The sequence below is a fragment of the Camelus bactrianus genome, chromosome 20 (genome assembly GCF_048773025.1).
Source record: "Camelus bactrianus isolate YW-2024 breed Bactrian camel chromosome 20, ASM4877302v1, whole genome shotgun sequence".
Classification (NCBI taxonomy): Eukaryota; Metazoa; Chordata; class Mammalia; order Artiodactyla; family Camelidae; genus Camelus; species Camelus bactrianus.
Genome location: NC_133558.1, coordinates 20,690,998 through 20,711,148, shown reverse-complemented (window position 1 = coordinate 20,711,148; position 20,151 = coordinate 20,690,998). Strand labels below are relative to the sequence as shown.

The 20,151-nt window shown below is 35.6% G+C and overlaps 2 protein-coding genes across 2 annotated transcripts in view; one reads left to right on the top strand and one right to left on the bottom strand.

The window, feature by feature from the left end:
* The window catches only part of LOC123616054 (uncharacterized), an 83,614-nt gene extending 69,515 nt beyond the window's left edge, over nucleotides 1–14,099 (top strand). The window contains exons 40-46 of the mRNA XM_074349064.1: nucleotides 4,114–4,134; nucleotides 7,017–7,037; nucleotides 10,793–10,813; nucleotides 11,728–11,754; nucleotides 12,245–12,271; nucleotides 12,815–12,841; nucleotides 13,019–14,099. Of these exons, the coding sequence (XP_074205165.1) occupies nucleotides 4,114–4,134; nucleotides 7,017–7,037; nucleotides 10,793–10,813; nucleotides 11,728–11,754; nucleotides 12,245–12,271; nucleotides 12,815–12,841; nucleotides 13,019–13,554 (680 nt within the window). The 3' untranslated portion in view covers nucleotides 13,555–14,099. The remainder of the gene's footprint in view (nucleotides 1–4,113; nucleotides 4,135–7,016; nucleotides 7,038–10,792; nucleotides 10,814–11,727; nucleotides 11,755–12,244; nucleotides 12,272–12,814; nucleotides 12,842–13,018) is intronic.
* LOC105066739 (butyrophilin-like protein 1) overlaps nucleotides 1–20,151 on the bottom strand; it is a 224,876-nt gene that overhangs the window by 63,722 nt on the left and 141,003 nt on the right. Inside the window, exon 14 of the transcript XR_012501048.1 lies at nucleotides 10,988–11,105. The gene's annotated coding sequence lies outside the window, so the exon portion shown is untranslated. The remainder of the gene's footprint in view (nucleotides 1–10,987; nucleotides 11,106–20,151) is intronic.

Sequence of the window (20,151 nt, the reverse complement as noted above, 5' to 3'; positions counted from 1 at the left end):
TCCATTGATTTTTTCTTTTCTTTTTTTTTTTTTTTAAGTGTCTATTTCACTTCTTTCTGCTCTAATATTTATGATTTTCTTCTCCTAACTCTGGGTTTTGTTTTTTCTTCTTTCTCTGGTTGCTTTAGGTGTAAGGTTAGGTTGTTTATCCAAGATTTTTCTTGTTCCCTGAGGTAAGCTTGTATTGCTCTAAACTTCCCTCTTAGAACTGCTTTTGCTGTGCTTCGCAGGTTTTGGATCATTGTGTTTTCACTTTCATTTGCCTCTAGGTAATTTTTAAATTTCCTGTTTGATTTCTTTAGTGATCCACTGGTTGTTCAATAGCATATTGTTTACCTTTCATGTGTTTGCATTTTTACAGTTTTTTTTCTTGTAGTTGATTTCTAGCCTCATAGCATTGTGGTCAGAAATGATGCTTGATACGATTTCAGTTTTCTTAAACTTACTGAGGCTAGCTTTCTGACCCAGCATGGGATCTATCCTGGAGAATGTTCCATGTACCTTGAAAAGAACGATAATTCTGCTGCTTTAAGATGGAATGCTCTCTAGACGTCAATTAACTCCATCTGCTGTAATGTGTCATTAAGGCCAGTGTTTCCTCATTGATTTTCTATCTGTATGATCTGTCCACTGATGTAAGTGGGGTGTTAAAGTCCCTACTATTCTTGTTTTACTGTCAATTTCTCCTTCTATGTCTGTTAACCTTTGCCTTATAATTTAGGTCTCCCTATGTTGTGTGCATATATATTTATAGTTGTTATATTTTCTTCTTGGATTGATCCCTTGATTATTAAGTAGTGTCCTTCTTTGTCTCTTGTAACACTCTTCATTTTAAAGTCCATTTTGTCTGAAATAAGTATCCAGCTTCCTTAGGATTTCCATTTGCATGGAATACCTTTTTCCATCCCCTTTCTTTAAGTCTACATTTGTCTCTAGATCTGATGTGAGTCTCTTATAGGCAGCATATATACTGGTCCTGTTTTTGTATCCATTCAGCCTCTTTATGTATTTTGATTGGAGCATTTAGCCCATTTATGTTTAAGGTTAACTATCCGTGTGTATATTCCCACTGCCATTTTCTTAATTTTTTTGGATTTGTTTTTGTAGGTCTTGTTTTCCCCTTCTCCTTTTGTTTTCTTCTCTTGTGATTTGATGACTATCTTTAATATGACGTTTGGATTCTTCTTTCCTTTTTGTGTGTATATATATTATAGATTTTGTTTCTGTGGTTACCATGAGGTGTTTGTGTAGCAGTCTATATATATACCTATCTATCTATCTATCTATCTATCTATCTATCTATCTATCTATCTAAATAGACAGTGGTGGTGTCTATCTATCTATCTATCTGTCTATTTAGATAGATAGATAGATAATTGCTTGTTTTAGTTTGATGATTTCTTAATTTCCAATGCACTTTAGATACCCTGCATTTTTACTCTCCTCCTTTCACAATTATTATGATTTTATATTTTACACCTAATTGTTTTATGTATTCTTTAACTGTTTATTGTGGATACAGATGATTTACTACTTTAGTCTTTTAACTTCCCTATTAGTTTGTGTGTGGATAGTTTCCACCTTTACTGTATGTTTGCCTTTACAGGGAGCTTTTCCCGGTCATAATTTTCTTGCTTGTAGTTTCGGGCTTTCCTTTTCCGCCTAGAGAAGTTCCTTTCACATTTGTTGTAAGGTTGGCTTAGTGGTGCTGAACTCTTTTAGTTTTTGCTTGTCTGTAAAGCTTTGGATTTCTCTGTCAAATCTGAACGAGACCCTTGTTAGGTAGAGTCTTGTTGATTGTAGGTTGTTCTCTTTCATCATTGTAAGTATATTTTGCCATTTCTTTCCAGCCTGCAGAATTTCTGCTGAAAAATCAGCTGATAGCCTTATGGAAACTCCCTTCTATGTTATTTGTTGCTTTTCCCTCGTTCCTTTAATATTCTGTCTTTATATTTAATTTGTCATTTGATTACATTGTGTCATGGTGTGTTTCTCTGTGGGTTAATTCTCTCTTCACTTCCTAGACTTGGATGACTCTTTTCTTTCTAACTTAGTTAGGAAAGTTTTCCGCTACTATCTCTTCAAATATTTTCTCAGGCCCCTTCTTTCTCTTTTCTCCTTCTGGGACTCATATAACATGAATATGAGCAAGCTTGATGTTGTCCCAGAAGTCTCTGAAACTCTCCTCATTTCTTTTCATTCTTCTTTCTTTTTTCTGTTCAGTGGCAGTGACATCCACTGCTCTGTCTTCCAGCTCACTAATCTGTTCTTCTGCCTCATTTAGTCTATTACTGATTCCTTCTAGCGTATTTTTCATTTCAGTTATTGTATTCTTCAATTCTGTTTGGTTGTTCTTTATATTTTCTAATTTTTTGTTAAAAACTTCTCATTTCTACCTCTATGCATCCAGTCTCCTCCCAAGTTCTTTGATCATTACTCTGAACTCTTTTTCAAGTACATCGCCTATCTCAACATCATACAGTTCATCTTCTAGGGTTTTATAATGTTCCTTCACCTGGAACATATTCCTCTGCCATCTCATTTTTTCTAAATTGCTACTTGCATTTTCATGTATGCAGTAGGTCAGCTACATTTCTCGACCTTGGAGAAGTGGTCCTCTGTAGGTGACATCCTATGCGTCCCAGCAGTGCACTTAAAATCACAAAATATTTTAAGCACCATAAGATATACGGAGCCATCTCAGGCTGCTCTCACTTGCTCTCTCGTGCTCTCTCTCTCTCTCCCTCGATGCCAACTGTGGAGCCCCATCAAGAGTTTTATCTAACTGGGGAGCCTCACCACCAGCTCCACTCAACCATGGAGCATGTTAGGAGCAGGTCTCCACTGTGAAGGCCTGCTTGTGGCTGCCTAAACACAAGGCTCTCAAGTTTCTCCTTTTGACTTACACATTAGTCTATAACTGATGGTAAGTTTAAACTTGAGGCTTGCTTGTCCACTTCTCTTGACCATACTCCCAAGTGATCCAATGTATACAAATATTTTTGCCTGATCATGTCTGGTCAGTTTCAATTCCAACCATAGTTATTACTCTTCTTTCATTTTCACTCCTACCCATTTGATTACTAATTCACCAAATTACTCTTCCTTTGGGTTCTTTATACGTACTTGTTTCACTCAGGTGAACTTCATGGATGATATATCACTAAAGACTGAGTCAATGTTCTAAAATATTCTACACCTCTTTTTAATACCATAACACAAGAATTGCTTAAAACTTTATATCCCTACATATCGCACGCTGTTCTTTATGTTGTACTGATGTTTTCAATGGACTGGATTTCAGAGATCTACCTATTTAAAGACCAAATGGGTGGGACATGAAAATGTTGAAACAATAATAATTAAGAGATGTGGAGTTTGGGTTGTAGCTTCTTCATAATGCTCAGAAAACCTATTTCATGTATGTGTGTTTAGATATTTTCTCTCAGATAGAAGGAAGCACAATAAAAGTGTGGTGGGACATAGAATCTCTCTCAGAGAAACCATTCCTTTCTCTCTCCTGGATTCAGCACCCATGTGATTTGGTTGAGATAAGATTCATTCATGCATAAATTAAAACAGAAACTCAAATACAAGGTTGCAAATTAATCAGTGGAAATAACGTTGTGAAAAGAGGTACCAGGAAACCGGACCTTGTATTATTACCTTTAAGAACAGTGTTTCAGTATTGCCTCATACTGTGTCTGTGGCAAGTTCGTATGAGCTACTCACCACAATGATGAGAATTGACTAATATATTTAAAAGCATCCAACGACCATACTAAAGGTAACAAATGGAACAACAGGAACCTAAATATTATCAAAGGGATCAAGAATAAGTTTACAAATTGAACATCAGAACTAATATACCTAAAGTTTTTCGATAAATTAAATTAACTCCACTTCTCCCCTTTTCGTGCACTATAGCATATCTCTGGCCAATACTGACCTATGAGCCAACGTGTGTGTGTGTGTGTGTGTGTGTGTGTGTGTGTGTGTGTTCGTTTGAAACTGGATATGGTTAATTTTAAATATAAACTTTTCAGTAAATTTGAATTCTTTCTGTAGTTATTTCCCATGAAATTTACATTTATCTTTCCATTTATTTTTCAGAAGAACTTCGGAGAAGGCTTGGTAAATTTTCTGATATCCCTTTACTCTTGACTCCCTTTAAAATGACTGCTTTCTTGATGTCTTTAACATTTCCTGACCTTTTTTATCTATATGCCTTGCTTTGGAAAACCTTTCTTCTGCATGTCTACTAGTTCCACCCAAATTTTTCGGTGTTGGACTTCTCTCGTTTCAGTTCTGTCCATTTCTGTCTCCCTCCCTTCTCTACTTTTCCATTCCTTCTCTTCGCATTTCATGCCATGCCTTCCCTATAAAGACTGGATTCTTCTGCATCACACAGGTTTGCCATGATTTTCTTAGGAAGGTGGTGAGATGAAAGGCATTAAGCTGATAGGGAGATGGTTTCTATCCTATATATATTTGTAGGAAACTTCCAAACATAGTACCTCTGTCAGGCATTCCAAGTTTGAGGGGCCACTACATCATGCACTTGATATGTCTTCAAAACCTTAAGTGATGAGAGAAGACATCGAAAGTGCTAAGTTTCCCTGTTCACTGCCCTTTCCAAGCTTGCGTAGTATATGATATCATTCTTCAGTGAAGTGTAAACTTGGGCTCTTCCCCTGTCTTTGAACATATGAACAATATTCCCGGATATCTACATGTGTTACTTAACTTTTCCTGCCTTGTTAAAACAAACTCCAACCCTACTCATTATTCTTTATTCTTTTGCATTCGTTGACACAATTATCAAATCAGCAAACTGCAAATCCCATTAAATATTTTTAGAAGAATTATATATCTTAAAGAAAGTTCAAATATCTCTCCCAATACTGAAAATATTGAGTGAAGGACACAAGCACTATTCTCTTGCAAGAGACATTATTCAAACTTTAATATTCTCCCTTTCTCGTGACTATTTCTATTACATTCTTGTTTTCCTGGGAGTGGAATTTAAGAGTATATCTCTTTAATGTATGTCGTACGTCTCATACGACTACTGCTACAGATCCAGTTTTGCACACATGGGTGTATGCTTCCTCATCACTTTTTAAGTGCCTGTCTCATCCCTGTGTGTATGTCTGCATTTTGTTGTGAAGAAGGACGGCCCAATGAAAGAGGAATGACTGATTTTGTACATCCCCAAAGAATTCCTGCCCTATCTCCTCTTACGGTTTCATTTCTTAATTTAGTTCCCTTTACATGAAGTGATGGAGGGATGTAAAACAACATTGCCTCTGATTGGTCAGATGTCCTTTGGAACCTTATGGTTCCAGTTTTCACAAGTTGCACCACAGAGTAAACTATGAAAGGGATCCCAATTTTTGTTCTCCTTCCTTCCTGACATTATGCTTTGATTTGGAACGAATTGTTTACTTCTTCCTTTTACTTTTTAGAGATGAGTAAACAGAGAAAGGGCAAGTACAAATAATGTATTCCACTGTGTACCTTGTGATTTTCTCATATATTTCTTGTGCCCTTGCCTTCAACTCTTAATGATCAACTCCCTTACTGGAAACAGAGATGTGTTTTTACGCGACTTTATGTCACGTATCTTATCCTTCCAACTTAGGTTATCCATCTTCATTTGCTATTCAATATATGCCATTGTTAACCTCTTTCATATTTCTAGTCATTGCAATCAAGAAGACAGGGTCTTCTGGTGAACAGAATTTTACCCCTAAGATATGTGTCAAATTTGGGTATTTTAAACTTCTGACCTATCACTTTTCTCCAAGATGGGTTCATTTAATATAGATCCCTCTTTACTGCTACATAACACCTCTTTTCTGTTCCCTTCCTGATATTTAAATCACAATGATGAGTTTTTCCTAATAGGAATGTATATGAGATAATATTTTTCCACCTTCTTTTCAAGTGAGGAATTATATCCTAAAAGGCATCTAAATGTGGGAAGGTTGTAACTTGAGAGACAGAGATCAGTGTTCACTGATGTTTTAGTCTAGCAAATACAAGAGAGATGAGTCAAAAGACCACACAGTGGATATAACACCACCTGAGAGGTTTCCTCCAAGAGTGTAGGGCAAGTAAATGTGTGCATAGTACATAAAAACTTAAATTCTGTAAGTTGTAAGGACTGCCAAATGCTGTCTTTCAACAAAATGCCCATTCTATAAATGAGCTAGTCTTGAAATTGCATGAGAGATTTATAAGGGACATCAATAAAGCCTAGAGTTACACTACAGGAAAGAGATCAAGTTCGTATACAAAGCACAGCTTTCTAACACTTTGCTCATATGAGTGGAGCATTTGTTTTCCTCCATTAACTCATTTTTGTGAATTGCATTTCCCCCAAATACATGAGCCAGTCATCAGCATCAATTTTATTCCTTTCATTTTCTGTTTGTTTACAAAAGATCTGTTTGCTGAGAAATTCTCTACTGTGAAGAACGGAACGAATTTGGCTAGAGCCATGTCTCTCAATTCCTTGACTTCCTGCAGTAGATGATAAAATAGGAATGAGTGTTCAGGCTTTCAGAGCTTATCTTGAAAACCCTATCAATTGACAACATAATTAATTTTATCACAGTTTTGTTAAATGCAAAGAATTAGAAACCATCAGACTTGCAAAAACATTGTACCCAGACAGATAGTCATTCACTTTCTCAATGGCTGCGGCATCTTCTAAAAAGACCTTTACAGGGCTTACACATATGTTTACCACTAATTATACGTATTACATTTCACTTAAAGACATCTTGTTTAATGTGACTCAGAAACATTTGCAAAACTAAAAATCAATTTCAATATTCTACGACTAAGATAGCATCTGTCATAAAATTATTTCATTATTTTACTAAGTATGTATTTTGGTCTGTATTTTGAATTAGGAATTCCATGCTTGGAAATTTTCTTCTTATTTTTATTTTCTGTGTTGGTTTTCCTTGCCATTTACATGAGTCTTTTTTTTATTTACTTTTCAGAACTCCTTCAGGATGAAAATGGTAACTTTTTTCTGAAATTATTTTCTGGATGTATTTGCTAGAAATATTTTTTCTTAGCTTCCTTTTCCTCCTGTGATATAGCATTGTTACTTCCTTCCAGATGAATACCATAATTACCATATATAGCCTGTGACATTAGAAGGTTGGTTAAATGAAGGGGATTAGGCTAAGAAGTATGTAGTTTTATCTGTTTAATACAAAGCTTTCTTTAACTTGGGTTCTTCAAGCTGTCCTCTCAGATTGACTGCCCATTGTTTTGCACATGATTTTATCCCAGCGCTTAAAGGAAGAGTTCCGATTCAAAACCTGGTGAGAGAGATGAGTTCTTCCTTTCTAATTTATCTTTCTCTGACCTCCCATCCCCCACTGCTATCCCCTTTGGTAACCGTAAGTTTCTTTTCCATGAATGTGAGTCTCTTACTGTTTTGTAAAAAAGTTAATTTGTATCATTTTTTAGATTCCACACATAAGTCATATCATACGTTTGTCTTTCTCTGCCTGACTTACTTCACTTGGTATGATAATGTCTAGGTCCATCCATGTTGCTGCAAATGGCACTATTTCATTCTTTTTTATGGCTGAGTAATAGTCTTTGTATGTATGTATGTGTGTGTATCTTTATCCATTCATCTGCCCGTGGACATTTAGGTTGCTTCCACATCTTGCATATTGTACCTAGTGCTTCTATGAACATGGGGGTGCATGCGTCTTTTTGAATTAGAGTTTTTTTCTGGGTACATGCCCAAGAATGGAATTGCTGGATCATATGGTAACTCTTGATTTTAGTTTTCTCAGGAACCTCCATACTGCTCTCCACAGTGACTGTACTAATTTACATTCCTACCAACACTGTAGGAAGGTACTTTTTTCTACACCCTCTCCAGCATTTATTATTCGTAGACTTTTTGATAATGGCCATTTTGACTCGTGTGAGGTGATACCTTATTGTAGTTTTGATTTGCATTTCTCTGATAGTGATATTGAGTACCTTTTCATGTGTCTCTTGGCCATCTGTATGTCTTCTTTGGAGAAATGTCTATTTGGATCATCTGCCCATTTTTTGATTGGATTTATACATATAGTTATACATATTTTTATACATAGTATGTATGTGTATATATATATATATATATATATAAGTTTATACATAGATATATATATTTAGCTGTATGAGCTGTTTGTATATTTTGGAAATTAATCCCTTGTCAGTCGCATCATTTACAAATATATTCCCCCAGTTCGTAGACTGCTTTTCAGTTTGCTCATCATTTCTTTTGCTGTGCAAAACGTTTTAAGTTTGATTAGGTCCCATTCATTTATTTGCATTTTTATTTCTATTTCTCTAGGAGAGACATCCAAAAAAATATTGCTGGGATTCTTGTCAGAGTGTTCTGCCTATGTTTTCCTCTAGATGTTTTATAGTATCTGGTCTTACATTTAGGTCTTTAATCCATTTTTGAGATTATTTTTTAATATGGTGTTAGAGAATGTTCTGATTTCATTCTTTCACATGTAGCTGTCTAGTTTTCCAGCACCACAGAAGAGGCTCTTTTCTCCTTTGTATATCTTGCCTCCTTTGTCATAGAATAGTTGACCTTAAATGTATGGGCTTACTTCTGGGCTCTCTATTCTGTTCCATTAATCTGTATGTCTGCGCTTTTGTGCTGGTACCATACTGTTTCAATTACTGTAGCTTTTTGTAGTTTAGTCTGAAGTCAGGCAGTGTGATTACACCAGCTCCATTTCTCTTTCTCAGGATTGTTCTGCCTTTTGGGATCTTTTGTGTTCCCATGCAAATTTTAACATTTTTCATTGTAATTCTGTGAAGATCACCATTGGTAATTTGACAGGGATTGCATTAAGTCTGTAGATTGCCTTGGGTGGTATGGTCATTTTAACAATACTGATTCTTCCAGTCCAAGAACACAGTATATCTTTTATCTATTTGTGTCTTCTTCAATTACTTTCATCAGCATCTTACAGTTTTTGGAGTACAGGTCTTTTACCTCCTTAGGTAGGTTTATTCCTAAGTATTTTATTCTTTATGATTTGATGGTATCAGATTGTTTCTTTCATTCCTCTATCTGATAATTCATTATTAGTATATAGAAATGCAAGAGATTTCTCTATATTAATTTTCCATCCTGCAACACTACTGACTTCATTGATGAGCTATACTCATGTATGCCCTTTATTATGTTGAGGTATTATGTTCAGGCCTTTATTATGTTGAGATTCCCTCTATGCTCACTTTCTGAAGACTTTTTTTTTTTGTCATAAATGGATGCTGAATTTTAGGGAAAGCTTTTTCTGCATCTATTGAGCTAATCATATGGCTTTTATTTATTAATAGCTTAATGTGGTACAACACATTGACTGACCTGGGAGTGATGAAAATTCCTTGCATCCCTGGGGTAAATCCCACTTTATCATAGCGTTTGCTCCTTTTAATGTATTGTTGGATTTGGTTTGCTAGCATTTTATTGAGGATTTTTGCATCTGTGTTCATCAGTGATGTTGGCCTGTAATTTCCTTTTGTGTGTGTGGTATCTTTGTCTGGTTTTCGTATCAGGGTGATGCTAGCCTCATAGAATGAGTTTGAAGTATTCCTTCCTCTGCGATTTTTCTGAGTAGTTTCAGAAGGATAGGTGTTAACTCTTTTCTAACTGGGAGGATTCCCCTGTGATGCCAACTGATCCAGGATTTTTGTGTGTTACAAGTTACTAAATCACTGATTCAATTTCAGTACCGGTAACTGGTCTGTTCATATTTTCTATTTCTTCCTGGTTGACTCTTGGAAAATTGTACTTTTCTAAGAAATTGTCCGTTTCTTCTACATTGTCCTTTCTTTGGCATACAGTTGCTTATAGTAGCCTCATACGAGCCTCTGTATTTCTGTAGTGTCAGTTGTAACTTCTTTTTCATTTCTGACATCATTAACTTGGGCCCTCTCTCTTTTTTTCTTGATGGGTCTGACTAAAGGTTTGGCAATTTTGTTTATCTTTTCAAGGAACCAGCTTTTAGTTCCATTGATTTTTTTCTTTTCTTTTTTCTTTTTCTTTCTTTTTTTTTTTTTAGTGTCTGTTTCACTTATTTCTGCTCTAATATTTATGCATGAGCGATTTTTAAGGGACATCAATAAAGCCTAGAGTTACACTACAGGAAAGAAATCAAATTCGTATACAAAGCACAGCTTTCTAACACTGCTCATATGAGTGTAGCATTTGTTTCCCTCCATTAACTCATTTTTGTGAATTGCATTTCCCCCATATACATGAGCCAGTCATCAGCATCAATTTTATTCCTTTCATTTTCTGTTTGTTGTCAAAAGATCTGTTTGATGAGAAATTCTCTACTGTTAAGAATGGAACGAATTTTGGTAGAGCCATGTCTCTCAATTCCTTGCAAAAACATTGTACCCAGACAGTCATTCAGTTTCTCAATGGCTGTGGCATCTTCTAAAAAGAACTTTTTCAGGACTTACACATGTGTTTACCACTAATTATACAAATAATGTTTCACTAAAATACCTCTCTTAATGTGACTTAGAAACATTTGCAAAACTAAAAATCAATTTCAATATACTTCTACCACGATAACATTTGTCATAAAATTATTTCATCATTTTACTAGTTATGTATTTTGGTCAATATTTTGAATTAGGAATTCCATGCTTGGATATTTTATTCTTATTTTTATTTTCTGTGTTGGTTTTCCTTGACATTTATATGAGTATTTTCTAATTTATTTTTCAGAAAAACGTCAGGCTGAAATTGGTATGAAATTGGTAACTTTTTTTCTGACTTTTTTTTAAGATGTATTTTGTAGAAATATTTTCCCTGTGTTTTCTTCCCTTCCTTTAATATAGCCTTAAGTTACTATCTTCCAGATAATTTCATTATAAGGTTGGTTAAATGAAGGGGATTAGACTAAGAAGAATGTATTTTTACCTGTTTAGTGGAAAGCTTTCTTTAACTTGGGTCCTCAAGCATGTCTTCTGAGATGGTGTGTCCGTTGTTATGTATATAACATTGGCCCAGTTTAAAGTAAGTGGTGTAGACTCCAACCCTGGTGAGAGACAGAAGGTTTTCTTTTTGATTTACACACTTCATCTACTATAAGTATCTCTTGTTGTTGGCCTTTTATATATTTGTCTATTACTGATGTCACATGTAAATCTGAGATTTGGTAGTTCCCTTTTTTTGACCATACCTTCATGTGGTCCAATGTCTATAAACATTTTTCCTTATTTTCCATGCTTATTTTCTCTTCCCAAACTTAGTTATTCTTCTTCTTTCATTTTTATTTTAATTCACTCAAACAATATTCAACAAATTGTTTTCAGGATATTTTATATTGCATTGCATTTTTCACTCAAAGAAACTTCAGTGCTAATGTATCTCTTTAGGCTAAGGCTATTTTGTAAGGTATTCCTACAACATTTTTTAGTACCTCACTACAAGAATTGTTTAAATTCTGATGACCCTTCATATTAGATAGTATTCTTCAAATTGAAGCAAATTTTTCATTTGGAATGGACTTTAGAGATTTCTCTCATCATTTTTTAAATGTGCATTACTTGACCAATATGCAGACACAGACATTAGCAGATGAATGGCTTTAATTGCATCTTTTTTATAATATTAAGAAATCTTGTCATATATATGTGTATTCATGTATTTTCTCTCAGATAGGAGGAAGGCTCAATTTAAGTCTGGTGAGTAATGCTTATCTCTCAGAAATCTCCATTCTTCCATCTCTCTTGGGTATTTCCCCTATAACAGGAGGATAGGATGCAAAAGTAAAATAAAAATGTCTATATTCAGCAAAGAAGCATTTGTTTTTCTTTACTTGAATTTCTGTAATTTCAATGTATTCTCTCTGAAGTGTAAATGAGAAGTGATTCAGCATGTTTTTCCTCCTCTCCTCCTTCCTTCTTTCTTTTCTTTATTTGCTGCTCCTCCTTCATGCTCTTCCTCTGTCCCTCCCACCTTTTCTTGCCTCTATATCTCTACCTGTCTTACACCTAACCGTTTTTATTATCATGTTTGAAAAAAATGGAATATGAAAGCAATACAGAATGGATAGAGGAAGTCCAAGGGATTCAAAAGAAGAAATAGGACAAAGACAGGAAGAAATGGGAAAGACAATGAGAGAAAATAGGGAAGAAAAGAAGGTAAAGGGTTTCCTATTTTGTTCTTTTGCAGTCTGGAGGAACGCACCATTATATGCTGGTGAGTGATGTGGAATCTGATGAAGAATGTCCTATTATTGAAGATACCTTAAATGAACACTTACAGTGTGTGAAACAATATACTGAAAATCAAAGGAACTCCAAAGCATATACAACATGAATGTCATAGATTACTCAATATTTTAACAGATAATCATGTCTTTAAAACATTACATTTTAGCAGTTTTTTTGTTTTTTTAATTGCATCTTACATTGTGTTTTGAGCATGTGTAGAGCAGTTCACTTGCTAAAATCTAAGGAAACTAAGTGAAAATTAAGTTATTTGGTCAGACACACTGTGTTCCCTACTTCCTCTCAAACATCCTAAATAAATTATAGATATTTATACTGGAGTAACATTGGTATCTCAAGTCAGACATAATTCAGTAGACTGTAAAAAGAAGTTCAAGGTTTGAAAATGTATATTCTTTGGTTGCTATTACCTTTGAGTTAATCCTAGGGAATTTATACTCATAGTATTTTGGACAGACAGGCAGCTTCATCTTTCATATGATGGGTTCTCATGTTTATTTTTTCCTTGCAGATTGGAGGAAAGAAGAATTCGAAGCTGGTGAGCCTATGATGATCTTCAAGGGACCTTGACCTTTGTGGGATAGTCTGGAAGAATGTTGGGTGGAAGTGAGCTGGGTCTACCCAGGGCCAGAGGAGTCCTCACAGAATGGGAATCTTCTGGCCCAGGCCTACTAAGACCCTTCCCAGAAACGTGATGGTCCACTTGTCTTTGCAGTAAACGTGACCCTGGATGCAGCCACTGCCCATCCTGCCCTCCTCCTGTCTGAAAAAGGGAGACAAGTTACCTGGCAAGAAACATGTCAAGATCTACCCAGCTCCCCACAGAGATTTGACTCCCTTCCCTGTGTGCTGGGTCAGCCACACATCAGTTCAGGGAGATGCTACTGGGAAGTACAGGTTGAGGACATGCTATCCTGGGACTTGGGAATTTGTAGGGATACTGTAACAAGGAAGGGGAGAGTCACAATGTCCCCACAGAATGGTTTCTGGGCCATTAGGCTCTACAAGGGAGAATACTGGGCCCTCACCTCCCCAGTAACGTCTCTTATTCTAAAAGAAACTCTCCTTAGAGTAGGGGTATTCCTAGATTATGAGGCTGGAGATGTATCTTTCTATAACATGACAGCTGGATCCCACATTTTCACCTTTCCCCAGAATACATTCTATGGTGTCCTAAGGCCACTTTTCAGACTTTGGTCCTCTGAGTCAGGCCCCCTAACCATCTGTCCAGGGGAAGGAGAAAGCTACTGATGTTGTAATTCATATGCCTACCTCTCCATGAAAAATGATTATTTTGGGGCCCCATGAAGATCACAATTCTCCCACAATGAGATATAAATTGATTTTTTCTACTCCTTACTGGATCATTCTCAAGATGAAGCTCTGGGACACAGACTTAAAATTGTCCTTCATATCACTTCTCCTTCTTCTTTAGTTATAGATTTCTTCTTATTATTACCTTTTCCTATGATAGCCTCGTATAAATATTAGATTTCCTAGCCTCCCCTGTTGTATATGACTAAATGATGGTGGTGTATTAAATGCTGAATTATAAAGATGTGTTCTTAAAAGGAAATTGTGTCTTTTCTTCTTTACTTTTTCTTCTGGCTGTAATATGTCATGATGGATGGAACTCAAAGAACACATATGACCCTGTAATATGACATGGATGTCAGAGAAATTAAAATGAACTTGCATTATTGACAACTCCATGGATCTACTGCAATGCCCAATTCTCAAATTCTTTTCTGTGAGAAATAAACTTTTATATCTCAATTAAATTTAAATGTTCGATATTTGTCACTTGTGATTGATTCTCACCCTTCCTGCTGCACTCTCCCCTTACGTTTGGCTGCAAATGACATCCACAACTGAATATACAGGTGAAACTGGAGTTGTAAACTCCAGTCCTTGATTACTTAGCTACTGCTTCTCTTCCAGGGTGTCACTTTCATTAGGCCCCTCAATTTCTCCTGATCATGAGTCACTCCTGACTTAACTTCCTGCCCTTTCTTATTTAGGTGCCATGGCTAATAATTTGAAGTATTCTCTTACTAATAAATGAAAATACTGGTGTCATTGCCCTTCTGTCACATCAACTTGGCAAAATTCCAAATTAATCTAATTATCCATTTCTTATACTGGCAGCTTAGTCTGCCATAACATTCCACACAAATGAGTAGATTGTTTCCTTCATACATGTGTACCTATATATCAATTCTTGGACACCAGCACTATCTGATAATCCTCCTATGCATCTCCAGCCATTTGCATTCCCTTATTTTGCAGGCAATTTCAGTAAAAAAAATTCCACTTTCTTTAAACTTCCAACTCTACTATGCCCTTATTCTCAGTTTATGACTATATTCCCTCTTTGAATAAAAATATAATTGTAAGAGGAAGAAGAAGAAGGATCTATCAGAAGGGTACTGTATGCAAATAACAAACCTATTTAACTGTGCACCTCGCCATTATTCCTTCCTCCTTGTTATATTAAAAGAAATATTCCTCTTCCTTTACAGGAAGCACCAATTCTTCTTCCCCACATCCATCCTGTATTGCCTCTCTGGTACTTGGATCCACCAATTATTCCTCTTAGCTTTTGTACAAGCTTCTCCCCATAAACCTAAAAAATTTTTAAATCTTTCCCTGGTTAAAATTAAAACAATACAATTTTCCATCAACTCTGTGTCCTCCAATATACTCTCCTAACTCATTCTCTTTTCATAATCAAACTTCTCAGAATGGTTATCTAAATAGTCTATTTATATTTCCCTGTTTCCCATTTCCTCCTATGCATACTCTATATTATGGGTAGAATTGTGTCCCCCACCACCAACCCATACCCTCAGAAGTCACATGTTGAAGTCATAATCCCCAGTATTCAGAATGTGACTTTATCTGGAATTAGGGTCCTTATGAATGTAATTGGCTAAGATGAGGTCATACTGGAGTAGGGTGAGTCCCTAATCCAGCATTACTGGTGTCCTCATAAAAAGGTTAAATCTGGACACAAACATGCACACATCATATCAAGAATGGAGTTTGGTCCCACAAGCCAAGAAATGTTCAAGATTGCTGGCAAAGCATGAAAAGTTAGAAGAGAGGCATGGAACAGATCCTTTTCCTGTACTTTGGGAGGAAGTATAGTCCTGCTGATACCTTGATCTCAGACCTGTACTTTTCACAACTGTGAGACAACAAACTTCTCTAGTTTAAGCCACTCATTTGTGGTACTTTGTTACAGCAGCCCTAACAAAATAATACATTCTATTTTTATCCCAAGAATTTTACTGAACTTTTCCCACTGAAGTCATCATTCTCTCAGTGGGTCTCAGTGGATACAACAGCAGTTATGTGAAACACATGTGTCTTCAGTATATACCCACATTTCTCTGGAGGGACAGCCTTAGCGCTCCAGTATTTGGGGGGGCCAACTGAGTATAGTCTTCAGGTAATAAGCGCTAGACATTAAGAAGACAAGCTACACACTCACAAAGAACCATCAATTCCTCTAAAATAGTTTCCTGAAATTCAGTCACAACTTTTCTTTTCAAAAGCAGTATTTGAACCCAACATACTAGTCAAACTTTATCTGCCTGTTTTATGGTTCATCTCCTATATATTTTATACAGCCTAAGAGATAGTCAAAAAGGAAAGTAAAGAAACAATCCCTTTTAAAATTGCATCCAAATAAATAAATAAATAAAGTACTTAGGAATAAATCTGACCAAGGAAGTGAAAGATTTATACTTGAAGAACTACAAAACATTGACTAAGGAAATTAAAGATGATTTAAAGAAATGGAAAGAAATCTCATGTTCTTGGATTGGAAGAATTAATATTGTTAAAATGACCATACTACCCAAAGCAATCTACAGATTTAATGTGATCTCTATCAAATTATCCAGGACATTTTTCACAGAACTAGAACAAATAATCCTAAAATGTATATGGAATGGCAAAAGATCCAGAATTGCCAAAGCAATACTGAAGAAAAAGAATGAAGCTGGAGGAATAACCTTCTCAGACTTTAGACAATACTACCGAACTACGGTAATAAAAACAGCATGGTACTGGTACAAGAATAGACATACGGATCAATGGAACAGAATAGAAATCCCAGAAATAAAACCACAGACTTCTGGTCAATTAATCTTTGACAAAGGAGGCAAGAACATGTAATGGAGTAAAGACAGTCTCTCCAGCAAATGATGTTGGGATAACTGGACAGCTAGCTGCATGTAAATCAATGAAGTTAGAATACTACCTCACACCATATACAAAAAATAAACTCAAAATGGCTTAAAGACTTAAACATAAGATAAGACACAATAAACCTCTTAGAAGAAAACTTAGGCAAAACATCATCTGACTTAAACATCTTAGCAATGTTCTCCTAGAGTAATCTACCCAGGCAAAAGAAATAAAGGCAAAAATAAATAAATGGGACCTAATTAAACTTACACGCTTTTGCACAGCAAAGGAAACCATAAGCAAAACAAAAGACAACCTACGGAATGGGAGAAAATATTTACAAAAGATGAGGCTGACAAGGGCTTAATTTCCAGAATATATAAACAGCTCATACAACTTAATAAGAAAAAAAAAAAAAAACCTAATCTAAAAATGGGCAGAAGACTTAAACAAGCAATTCTCCAGTGAAGGCATACAAATGGCCAATAGGCACATGAAAAAATGCTCAGTATTGCTAATTATCAGAGAAATGCAAATCAAAACTACAATGAGGTATCACCTCATACCAGTCACAGTGGCCATTATTCAAAAGTCCACAAACCATAAATGCTGGAGAGGCTGTGGAGAAAAGGAAACCCTCCTACACTGTTGGTGGAAATGTAGTTTGGTGCAGCCGTTAGGGAGAACAATATGGAGATTCCTCAAAAGACTACAAACAGACTTACTATATGATCCAGCAATCCCACTCCTGGGCATATATCCAGAGTGAACCTTAATTCAAAAAGATATATGCACCCCAATATTCACAGCAGCACTATTTACAGTAGCCATGGAAACAGCCTAAATGTCCATCAACAGATGACTAGATAAAGAAGTTGTGGTATATTTATAAAATGGAATACTATTCAACCATAAAAAATAATAAAATAATGCCACTTGCAGCAATATGGATGGATCTGGAGATTGTTATTCTAAATGAAATAAGCCAGAAAGAGAAAGAAAAATATCATATAATATCATTTATATGTGGAATCTAAAAAAAAAAGATAAATGAATTTATTTACAAAACAGAAACAGACTCAGAGACATAGAAAACAAACTTATGGTTACCAGTTGGGGAAGTAGGTGGGAAGGGATAAATTGGGAGTTTGAGATTTGCAGATACTAACTAATATATATAAAACAGATAAACAAAAAGTTCATACTATACTGTCTATATTCAATATCTATATAACTATATTCAATATCTTGTAGTAACCTATGGTGAAAAAGAATATGAAAATGAATATATGTATGTTCATGTATGACTGAAGCATTATGCTTATATTATATATATATGCATAATTTTTCTCATCTCATCCAAATACCTAAATTAAAGGATAAGTATACTTTTAAGATATCTGCTTTGCTTATCAGTCTGAGGCAAACAAAGCGTATGGATCAAAGGTGATACTTCCTATTCACTACTGTACATTTCTTAAACTGTAACCTCCATCAAATCAAATCCACTGAAAGCTACATATCTGAACTCTTTCCACATTATTTCTTTCTCCCTGTTAGTATTTTAGAATTCCTATTGTGTGTGGTCAGTTTTCTAAAATACATCAAATGTCCCCCACCCATACTGGAAGTGCACAGAGAGCCCAAAGTTAGTTGTTCTGTTTTGTTTTCTTTTAACATGTACACTATATCACATTGGCAATAATGAGACATTAAGCCAGGGGGTGTATTCATCAGGGTTCTCCAGAGAAAGAGAAGTAACAGGGTATATAGAAAAGGAGATTTATTACAAGGAATTGGCTTACACAAATGTAGGGGCTGGCAAGTCTGAAATATGTAGGGTGGGTGAGCAGGCTATAAATTTATGTAAGAGTTGATATTGCTGTTGTGAGTTTGAAATCCTCAGGGTAAGCCAAGCATGTTGGAAACCCAGGCAAAATTCCCTGATGCAGTCTTGAGACATGATTCTTTTCTTCCTTAGGAAATCTCAGCCTTTGCTCTGAAGGCCTTTTACTGATTGGATGAGTCCTACCCATATTACGGACAGTAACTTGCTTTACTTAGACTTGTGATTGTAAATGCTTATTACATCTAAAAGATACCTTCATAGCAACATCTAGACTGGTATTTGATCAAATAACTGGGCACAATAGCCTAGGGAAGTTGACACATGAACTATCACAGGGGGTGTTTTGTTTTTTTGGTTTAGTTTGAATTTGGGTTCAGGTTTATGATGGTAGTAGTAGTTATGATGGTAATACCATAGAATTATTATGTTTCCTCCATTAGAATTTTTCTGCAAGTTTACAGTTAGTCTACAGTAAGATAGCTGCAATTCAGAAAACAGGCCGAGATATTAATTTATTTTGTAAAATGTTATACAATCAAATTACATATAATTCTTTGATGGTATGCTATTAACATAGTCAAAATTATGTAGTTTATCATTGTGACTGACTATTGGATTTGTAATGGTTCTAATAACTGCAGTGTAATTAGAATTAATCTGTGTCAATAGTCAATTAAAATATGGAGTGATTATTTAAATATTAGCAATTTAAACTTATATATGTAGAAATTTTTAATGATCCCTTCCTCATCAACCTAGACCATAAAAATAGGCCAAATAAGGATTTCCACCATCAAAGTTAATTTTAAAAGTTGGCAGGTAGAGAACCCTAAAACTGGAGAGCATTACTCTCCTCCTCCTGCAGCTCGCTGCTTAGCCTAAAAAAAAATCTTCATGGACAGTAGGCCTCCAAGATTGAAATGAAACATGGCTTTGTAAATAGAGTATGGTCTTTGGAGTCAGAAACTGCCATTCGTTGGCTGGGCAACTTCAGATGTTTCCATCTTAAGGGGTTTCATGGTGAAGGTTATTGAGGATTAAATGAGTTTGTCCTTGGAAAGTATCTACTACAGAGCCTTATAGTTCCTAGATAAATAAAAGGGAGTCTTACTGCTCTCCTTGTTCTCCACAATGGCTTATGGAATCCCATTCACTGGCTCATTCTTCCTAGCACCACAGACCTCTTAACTTTCCCTTACTATCTAACTCCATCACCTCAGCTTCATGGTTCACCCTTCATTTGTTTCAAGGTTCCTCTTTTTAAATATTTATAAAAATATATTTTATAAATATAAATTAAAGGTCCCTAAATTTAAACAAAATGTTTTTCATTTTTAATCATCAAACATTTATTTAGTGTCTAATCTATAGGAGGTTCTTTGCCTCAAGAGTTACAAAGATGAATGAAATACAATCTCTGGCCTCAAAATCTCTGGAAAGTTAGAAATTATTCCAGAGCCCAGATAGAATAAGCTCCCTTTCAGTATCTTAAATTTAATGTCCTCCAAAGTATTCTGAAATCTTCCCAGCTTCTTGATCCTCCTCTTGCCTTTCTAAGTTCTAGTTCTTTGTTATGACACAGATTCCAGAACTTTCATAGGCCATACTCCTGTAGTCTGCTTAGGTCTGATCAACCTGAGCCACACAATTCCTCTGCGACCTTCTGCACCCTTACCTACAAGGGCATTCCCCACATCCAAGTTCATACTGCTCAGAAACAGAGAGCTTGGGGTGTTCATTTTATCTTGATCTCCCTCTGACAAAGAAATCCAGATGACGCAGAACCCACTGAAGATAGTATC